The sequence below is a fragment of the Nicotiana sylvestris genome, chromosome 7 (assembly GCF_000393655.2).
Source record: "Nicotiana sylvestris chromosome 7, ASM39365v2, whole genome shotgun sequence".
Taxonomy (NCBI): Eukaryota; Viridiplantae; Streptophyta; class Magnoliopsida; order Solanales; family Solanaceae; genus Nicotiana; species Nicotiana sylvestris.
In genome coordinates, this window is record NC_091063.1 from 44,978,138 (window position 1) to 44,988,563 (window position 10,426).

At 37.9% G+C, this 10,426-nt stretch overlaps 1 protein-coding gene across 1 annotated transcript; it reads right to left on the reverse strand.

Moving 5' to 3' along the window:
- Positions 1 to 824: 824 nt before the first annotated feature.
- LOC104242255 (protein CONSERVED ONLY IN THE GREEN LINEAGE 160, chloroplastic-like) lies at positions 825 to 9,893 on the reverse strand. The gene is made up of 10 exons (XM_009797284.2): positions 9,356 to 9,893; positions 8,268 to 8,317; positions 8,112 to 8,187; positions 7,927 to 8,022; positions 7,739 to 7,819; positions 7,549 to 7,640; positions 3,314 to 3,409; positions 1,970 to 2,038; positions 1,260 to 1,442; positions 825 to 1,109 (listed from the first exon to the last, which is right to left on the reverse strand). Exons 1-9 carry the CDS (start codon positions 9,698 to 9,700, stop codon positions 1,304 to 1,306), a joined length of 1,044 nt encoding a protein of 347 aa, XP_009795586.1. The 5' UTR covers positions 9,701 to 9,893; the 3' UTR covers positions 825 to 1,109; positions 1,260 to 1,303.
- Positions 9,894 to 10,426: the final 533 nt, after the last annotated feature.

The window sequence follows — 10,426 nt, forward strand, 5'->3', positions numbered from 1 at the left end:
GCCTTGCATATTGCCAAAAACCCTGTGTTTCATGAACGTACTAAACACATTGACATAGATTGCCATTATGTTCGGGACAGCCTTCAAGCTGGTTTAATCTCTCTTTATTTTGTCCCTAGTTCTGCTCAACTGGCAAGTATCATGACCAAGGCCCTTCCTAGATATCTCCACCATTTGATTCTTGGCAAGCTTGATGTTGCATCACCCTCAAGCTTTGGAGGGGGGGGGGGGTTAACCATATTGAGCAACATCCCATCAGTAGGTTGAAGGCCCAAGTAGCTAAGCCCAACTTGTAACTCAATTTATATTTGATACTTTAGCCAAGTTACATTACTTAAATAGCTATTGTACCATTACATAGATAGTCACCTCAAGTGTAAACATATAAACAAAGAAATGCTCAATAATAAAGTTGAACAATCATTTCATTTCATTTCACTTTCTTCCGATATTTTTCTCTCTAACTTCCAGTTCCTTCTCTTCTCTCATACGATGGTAGGGTTTTCCTTCCATGGAAATCCCACCATAACTGGGTTGATTTGTATCATAACTATGAGTCAGAAAATATGGTTGAAAGAATTTACACAGAGAAATCACGATATTCTCAATCTTGTATTGTACCCATTATGCGACAAATTGAGAACACAAGTTATAACATTGGGCAATTCCCAGATATTTCAATATTTTGGTGTTTAATATGCCAATTGGAGTTTCATTAGAAATGAAGGGTATATAAAATATGTTATGATAATGAAAAGGTCATTCTTTAAGCAAACTTTTGATGAAGGATATGGATAAATAATTTCACAAAGTTCAAAGACAAATTTGGACATAAACTTGTGAATATGAATTTGGCCATTATCACCTTAAAGTTTCTTTTCTTCAGATATTTCAATTAACACTCAGAAAATATAGCTGAAAGAATTTACACGAGGAAATCACGATTTTCCCATTGTTCTATCTATTCTGTGACAAATTGAGAACTCATTCGACTTCCCCCACAATTTCAATTGTTTGGTGTTCCAATCGCGGTATGGAGAGATAAACCAATATAGACGTTCTAGCTGATCTTTTGAATCCATGTTTAAAGATCTTCGTGAAGTTTGCCTCTGCAACAAGAAATATAGAGTATGAGAGCAAAATATGCTGGCAAAAAAGATGGAATGTGAGAAAATTTAAAGGCATTTTGTTCAATGTAGATTCCTAGTAATTTGAAATAAAGATAAAGAATGAAAATGGACAGTCGAATCGAATCATACCTACTATTTTCATCAGAAGTGGATGTAAATCATAGAAACTAGAGCTAAGCTTGTGTTTTATTTCGAACAATTGTTACACCTTCCTCGATTGCTTGGACAAAAGTTGCAATCTTGTAAGTGAAAAATCCAACTAGCATGGGTATCAACTCGAGGTGCATGAATCCATACTCGGGGACTAGGATCCTGCAAAGAAACAAATATAGCAATTTGAAAGACCAGATGCTTAAGCGACTCTCCACAATGTAAAAACATTAATACTTGCTCTACAACAACGTAAGAGAAGTCATTAAGGTATCCTTTAGTTTGCAAAGGCAGTAGGAAAAGGGAAGTGCGGATAAAGTTAACTCTCCTACATTTTTATCCATTGAATGAGCAGAAAAATTGTGGGAAAATGGGTTTAAAATATTCAATGGGAATGACTCTTCCAACTTGAGTCATGCAAATACGGTAGGAGGTTTAAAAGAAACTGGTTTTTCTTGTGTAATCTTCTCTGAAACAAACAAGTGGAAGAAATATGTTTTCCTTAACTGAAATTTTCTGAAGAAATACATTTTCCAACTATTTACTTGACGTCCACAAGGAACTTAATGGTTTTTATTGTCCTCGATGTCAAAGAACATATTCAAGGAGGGGAGTTTCATTAACATTAAATCTCTATCCATATATATATATATATTTTTATTCAAGATGGTAATAGTGGTAGATCTTACCCATTCCACCGGTTAAAAATCATGACCAAAGCAACAGGAACCAATAGCCTTGGCTGCCCAACAGCTCCCCTGCAAGTAAAAGCTTCTGGTAAGATCATCAATAAAAGCACAAAGTAGTCCTTTTCTAGGGATACAGCTACTCGTTTTAGTCCAAAACAACAGACTCATCTATTGTGCAAGCCTTTGGTTTCTATTTTGTCTGTGGGTTAATACTTCCATTCATGGAAAAATGAAGCTGGCAAGCCGGGAAGAAGTATAATTTAACTGATCAAGTACAACTCAGATTCAAGAATGATGTTATTGATATAGCTCTGAGAAAGTACTAACAGATGCTCCATAAACAATTTCAAAAATGAATTGGACTGTGGGATTGTAACACATGCAAATGCATAGGGATAATTTGCATCCTATTATCAACTGGCATCAGTCGCCATACATATAAATACAAAGAAACAAGTATTGCTATGTTATGAGGTAATACAAGACCAATCAAGACAGAACGCATAATGAGGTTATCCGATGTAAATTCTCTTCTTTATTTTCAATTGACTAAGTTTTTCTTCTTTGTATACACAACATGCAGTATAGAACTTTATACCTTTTGGTTGTTCAGTGTAGGATGAACAATGTAAATGGTATGGACTTTTGGATTTCATGGAATCCTTGTGTCAGTAAAAGGAGTACAGGTTCCTTTGGCACACATCTTCGTAATGTTACTTTGTAAGTAGAATTACTAAAACAGTACACTTACCTATTAAAATTTGACCAAGTGTTTTACTTCATTGAATGTTGGCTTATTCATTTACAACCTGCTGATCAAGATTTGTTTCTTCAGCTCTTCCAGATAAGTTTGTATTGTAAAATGGCAGCTTATTTTGAACACTCTGGAGAAACTATACAAAAATGATACAATTCCAGTTAGGATCCTATTTTTTCTGGTGGTTCCCTGACCGATCAATGGATAAAACACACCTAGTGTGAAAATAGTTTGACCCCAGTCCTTCTCCTCTTCTTCGTATTTATATTTGTATTTTAATTCTTAATCATCTTCTTATGGAGTAGTTTATTGATTTTCTTGCCGAAAGGGCAGACAACGGAGAGAATGTTGCAAGCAAGGGAACAGGAATCAGAATGCGCACAAGACAAACAGACATACTTTGCTTTTTACCCTGGACTCAGGACTCTTATGATGTCCTTTATTACTTAGGTACTCTTAACATGCTGATCAAGCAGGACACTAAAACAAATAAATTGTGACATAGAAATTGGAATATTTCAGTTTCTTAAGCAAAACTACTGATATATGTTCATTTAGGCTATGATAAAAATAAATGAAAAGTGTACTTGATAAGTGCTCTGGGTCCATCTGACTGCATAGAATCCACACTGTTCCCAAGCATACGCATGTACATCAATGAACCAATAAACCCTGCACCGTAACTGCAACAATGGTATATACCACAGTTTATTAGCACCGCCTTTTCAAGCTTGTGTGCATTAGTGCAACATCGCGCCAAAATAACAGAACAAGATAAAGATTCCTTACATTAATTGAAGAAGCAGAAGTATATTTAAGGTTTAAGCAAAGAGAAGCCATGAAAAATCCAGTTCCGATGGAGGAAATTGAAAGAATACTAACATGCTACCAACTGCACTGACATAAGGAATCTTTGACATATGCTCCACCTCATCCTCGGACTGAGGCATTTGTAACTCTGAAAGTTTAAAATGAGGAGCTAATGGTGTACTTACAGGCTTGCACGTATGCATATTGAATCTCTTGAGAACCCTTTCAATATACCTCTTCTGAGAAAGATGTACAACACCGTCTTCTCTTGAAATCTCCATACCAAGGATTTTCTTTGCAGCTCCTAAATCCTTCATGTCAAATTCCTTACTCAACAGTTTCTTCAAAGCATTTATCTCTGTAATGTTGTTAGCAGCAATAAGCATATCATCAACATACAACAGTAAATAAATCATTGAGTTACCAGACATCTTCTTGTGATACACACAGCTATCAAATGCACTCCTTGAGAATTCATGTGTAGTCATGAATGCATCAAACCTCTTGTACCACTGTCTAGGGGATTGCTTCAAACCATACAAAGACTTCTTTAGTTGGCATACGTGATCTTCTTTTCCCTCAGCTAGGAAACCTTCAGGCTGATCCATATAGATTGTCTCTTCTAGATCACCGTGTAAGAAAGCAGTTTTGACATCAAGTTGTTGAAGCTCCAAGTCAAATTGGGCAACCAATGCTAGTAGCACGCGAATTGAGCTATGCTTCACGATTGGAGAAAAAATCTCATTGTAGTCAATTCCCTCCTTCTGACTGAATCCTTTTGCAACCAATCTCGCCTTGAACCTAGCATCTTCCACTTCAGGAATTCCCTCTTTCTTTCGGTTAGACCCACTTGCATCCAACTGTCCTCTTCCCCTTTTGTCTTTTCACTAAGACTCATGTCTGATTCTTGTGAAGAGACTCCATCTCTTCAGTCATGGCTAACCGCCATTGTACAGCATCCTTACAAGAAGTTGCTTCAATATACGAGGAGGGCTCCAGATCCTTAATCTCTTCTTGTGCAGCTACGAACGCATATGCAATCAAGTTTGCTTGATCTATAAGGCGTTCCGATTCTCGTGTCTGCCTCTTCTCCCTCCCCTTTGCAATTGTGTATGGTTCATTGACAGCAAGTTCTTCAAGGTCTACATCTTCTGACTCATCTTTAACCTGAGTCTCTTGATCCTTTTCCTTGGCAAGCTCCACCGGAAGCTCCACCTGCTCGTCGTTCTTGTTTCCTGAAAACTCCACGGAAACTTTACGGGGATCAAGTATAGAGGATTCATCAAAGGTGACATCTCTACTAACTATAAATTTGAGTAAAGACAAACACCAAAGTTTGTACCCTTTTACTCCATCCACATACCCTACGAATATGGCCTTCTTAGCCCTTGGTTCAAGCTTTCCTTCATTAACGTGATAATAAGCTGGACACCCAAATACTCGTAAGTATGAATAGTTAGAGGGTTCACCTGACCATACCTCATTCGGAGTCTTAAAGTCAATTGCCGATGCTGGAGATCGATTGACAATATGAGCAGCAGTGTGAACTGCTTCAGCCCAAAATACTTTGGACATTTTGGCTTGTAGGAGCATACAACGAGCCTTTTCAAGAAGAGTTCTGTTCATTCTCTCGGCAACTCCATTCTGCTGTGGGGTATGCCTGACAGTCCTATGTCTTGAGATCCCATGAACCTTGCAGAATTCATTAAACTCTTCATTGCAAAACTCCAAGCCATTGTCTGTGCGAAGATACTTGATTTTCCGCTCCATTTGATTTTCAACCAAAATCTTCCACTCTTTAAATGCTTCAAAAGCATCACTTTTTGCCTTCAAAAAATGCACCCAAACCTTTCGTGAGAAATCATCAATAAAAGTGAGAAGATACCTCTTTTTGCCCTTCGATGGAAGTTTAGAGGGACCCCATAAATCTGAATGGATGTAGTCTAGCACTCCTCTTGTCTTGTGTTTGCCAGTGCTGAAGCTGACCTTCTTTTGCTTCCCTAGAACGCAGTGCTCACAGAAGTCAAGTGTGCTGATCTTCTCACCTTCCAAAAGGTTACGATTGCTCAACATCTCCAGTCCACGTGCGCTCATATGACCCAGTCTCATGTGCCATAGTCTTGCCTTGTCATCATTAGATAACTGCACTGTAGATGCATTTGCAGAGCCAACAATGGTGCTTCCGGCCAATGTGTAAAGGCCGTTCTCCAGCTTGCCTTTCAGCATGACTAAAGAACCTTTAGTCACCTTTATAGTTCCTGCTTCGCTCATGTACCTGTAGCCTTGTTCATCCAGAGTACTCAGGGAGATCAAATTCTTCTTCAGATCAGGAACATGACGGACTTGTGTAATAGTCCTCACGACTCCATCATGGCAGCGAACCCGAACTGAGCCAATGCCAACTATTGCACAAGTTGCATTATTGCCCATTACTACGGTTCCTCCACTTTTCTCATAGCTGCTAAACCAGTCTTTTCGGAACGTCATATGCAGAGTGCAAGCAGAGTCTAACACCCATTTGTTTCCATAACTACTATTATTATTACACGATGTTGTTAGTACATAATCATTATCAAAATCATGTACCTGTTCAACTGTGGATGCACTCGCCTTTTCCTTGGACTTTGACATTGGGCAGTCTCGTTCAAAGTGCCCCTTCTTGCCACAACCCCAACACTCTGTATTCTTCTTGTTCACACGAGACTTTGATCTGTGCTTTGATTTGGTCTTTCCCTGTTGGCTAGTCCGGCCTCTTACAAAGAGGCCACTTGCCTGGTCATCTCTATCTCCTTCAATGTGCCTCCGCACATCACTAGAGTTAAGTGCCTGCCGCACTTGCTCAAGCTTGATAGGCTCCTTGCTATACATCATTGAATTCTCAATATCACGATATCCTGAAGTCAATGAAAATAGCAAAGCACATGCAAGCGTCTCCTCCTCCTTTTTAATTCCTGCAATCTGTAAGTCCATGACAAGTTTATTGAACGCATCTAAATGATCTTGTAACGAAGTACCTGACCCCATCTTAAATGTGTGAAGACGCCGTTGTAACAACATCCTTGTTGTCACTGATCGGTCTTGGTGTAGCCCTTCTAGCTTTTCCCATAACTGTTTGGTCGTCTCTTCGGTACCCGTACTCACTTCACAAAGCACGTTAGGTGCAAGGGATAGTTGGATTGCACTCAATGTATCCCCTTCAATCTTCTCCTTGTCGGGAGTTGATATATCCTTAGGATACTTTCCGTCAATAGCATGGATTGAACCTTCCCTCCGCAGTAACGCCATCATCTGGATCTTCCAGATATTGAAGTTGTTGCGTCCACTGAATCTATCAATTTCAAACTTCATGGAACTCATCTTTGCTTGTTCTTCCTCCTTGGATCGTTAAAGAATCATGTTGCTCTGATACCAATTGTTAGCGGAAACGTAAAAGAAAGAACACAAGATTTAACGTGGTTCGGATCAAAATAATCCTACGTCCACCAGAGAACAGTTGCCTTTTTAATATTAACAAAGGAAGGGGAGAGTTCCCAATTACACTTAAGAGAATTTCTCTCTTAACTCTCTACTCACTACAATGTGTTGTATTATTTTTGGGATGGTTTCTACAAATGAAGGAGTGCATCTATTTATAGAGGTAAAGACCTCCTCTTGATGTCATTGGTGACATCAAACTACCTCCTCTTGATGTCATGGGTGACATCAAAGGAGGAAGCTTCCTCCTAGCATCCACACCAACTCTTTCCACCAACTCTTCCAATTGGCATGCCATTGTTGACTAAACATAAACCAACACCTTCAATCACAAACATCATATTCAGAAGAAATAAGCATATTAAAAGTCCCTTCATCCAGAAATTCTACCGAAGTGGCAACCTTAAGGGACCAATAAACTAATTGGAGGAACGATTTGCAATAAATAGGGGCCATGTCCCTCTACAGCACTAGTAAATCAAACATGAGTAAATCTAAGGTAGACACCTCAAGGAATTGAAGCATGTCGTAGGATTACCTTGCTGCTATTTCAGGAGAATAAGAGATATAAGCTGAAATCACTCCAACACCACCAATCCCAAGTGTGAGGAGTTGCAATTTATTCTTTAACTGCAAAGACGGAAAAAAGGAAACAATCAAAAGGTGAACTGGAAACTCAACAGAACTCAACCAAGAATGATTTATGTGGAATAATTGCTAACAAGAACCTTAAGATACTGTTCCCTTGACCGAGCAGCCAAAACCTTTGGATCCCCTTTTGGCTTTCTTAATTCCCTGAACATCACTTCCTGGGTGATCGAAATTTCAGAATTATAAGTTAGAGAAGCATATTGCACAATATATATTATGAACCAAGTTTCAAGAAATGAATTAATTGCAAGTTCCGATGACGTACACTGCCCCCAGTTGCAGCCTTGGCAGCTTTGTCCCACTGCTCCTGCTCGCGTCGTGTTGGTGCTGGCCGCCATCTTTGAGATGCACTTAAACGTGGCTGAAAATCAGTTTAGTTTTCAGCAATGCAAGTAGAGAAGTTTAATGCTTAAAGTTGCAAAAGGCAGATGTTTTAAAGTTACTACATACTTGAGTATTTTCAACTTCTGGTTCTTGAACAGGTTCTGAAGGGGCTGTTAGCTCCTTGGTCAAGTCAATTTCCAAACTACATTCTCCATATGCGATTAAATTTAAGAAGAAACAGAATTTCTAAAATCTCTTAAAGAAAAGAAGAAAAAACCACACCTGTCAAGACTCATGACTCTGTTTAGGCTGAGAAATCCCGATGTCTCTTCCTGTAAAGTTATATAAGTCACAAGTAAATATGGGGACCATTCTAAAATAACTGGTATGCATAATGTTTTTACTACCATATAAAGCAACAGCAAATTCTGCAGTATCTTTTTAAAGAAAATTCTATCATACATAGAGGGAGCGGGAAATGGAAATGGGGAAGGGGATTACAAGGTGGCAAATAGAACCGCCACCAATAGGGTGACAGTTTAAGTAGCAAATCAGCTGGACTAATGAGATTCCTACACAACTTCTTCAGTATAGAGTACTACACATACATATAAAACACATTCGTGCAATTGAGATTCCTAATAATTACTCCCTCCGTTCACTTTTGAACCTCCTAATTCTCTGTTGTGTTTCTCTAAGATCAGTACATATGTTCTGTGATGGACTCTTTTTTTAATTGGTAGGCTTCTCTTTATTGGTGTATATCCTGGTTTTTCTGCATGATGGGCAGTTAGCTATCTTGTTCATTCAATGGCTTCCTCCTCTTTTTTATACTCCCTCCATTTAGTTTTAGTTGTCCATTTTTGACTTTGCACTCCCTTTAAGAAAAAATTAATGACGTATGTATTTTACGATTTTATCCATAATAATGGTAGCATTTCAAAAAGTATTGGAAAATGATTTGGAGAATGAGTAGTTAATGATAAGGGTAAAACAAGAAAAAAGATTTGTCGTTCTCTTGATTTGCTAAAATGGACAAGTATTTTTAGTATAGTGGACAAGTAATAGCCAACAATCAAAAAGTACACGTGAAAAACTTGTTGCTTCAAGAACAATTTGTAAGACAATTTGCCACAACAGTCCAAATTCTAAAGACAAAGATAAAAGTATACTTTCATTTAACAATGACCGTTTTCTATATTTAGAAGCAATTTAACTTTAAGCTTCTCATTCTGCCCTCAAACAAATATCTATCAATTACTTTGAGAGCACAAATTTCAAAATTGTTTCTTTATTTATTAAACTCCTCGCTCAGATAAACTATGCCACATAAAATGGGACGGAAGTAGCTAATTAGTTAAAGATTATACCTTTACAGGAGCAGAGGGAGAAGAAGGGGAATTTTGTTGAGGGTCCTGAATATACTTCTTCATACGACCCATAAATTCTTTGTTCCAGATATAATCATCAGAGGTGAGAGGATCCACATCCTCGCCCCAGTACTTCCTGAGCTTAGTTGTAGTGGGTGTACTGGGTGGGGCAGCATTGTCCCCAGGAACCACTCCAGTGGACAATTTCACAAGTTTCTGCATAACCTTGGTCTGTGTTGGAATTGAAGATGGGGTTAAATTATTTGCAGAATCTTGAGATATGGGTGTGGGTGTGGGTGTGGCTGCAGAGGTCACTGAGAGAAAGCAGTAGTTTAGGACTCCCATTTTAATTCCTTCAAAAAAAAATCATGTGCTTTGTACTTGTTGGCCTTATAGAAAGGAAAAAGCCCAAATGATAGGTGGACCTGGTGTTGTTGATAACATTCTTTGGCCAATGCAAAAGTTTGATTTGGATATTTTTGTGGAAGTAAACAAAATGTAAACTTGTATAGGTAAAAGTGGTATGTGTCATTATGTGAACTTTTTGTCAGATGTGATTTATTTAAATGGTAAAAATGGGGTTTATGTAACTACTCGTAAAATGTATTTTTTAAAAAGAAAAGTAGAGTTTATTTTGAGGCATAAAAGGAATACATTTACTTTTTAATTTATTTGCTTGCAAAACAGCAGCATTTTCAAAAACCAAATAATTTATCATCAGGACAACCAAAATATAGTTTTGACCATAAACAGGCTTTGGAACATTTTCATAACGTTATTCATCTACTTCCCTTAACATGCATGTTCATTTATAGGCATCTGTAACATGAAAGGAGATTTCTCCAAGTAAACAATATTCAAGAATCAATATTGAGGGAAATCAGATTTTATGTCAACAACAAGGACGCAAGAATTTTACATCACTTTTAGATAGACGTCTTATCAACTATGGACTAAGTAATCCATGATCTAACTTTCTCAAATAAGCAAATTCTGGTTCATTAGACTTCAACATTTTAAGTATATATTTTTGTCAGGATCTCATACTAAATCTGGTGATAAAGGACAAAG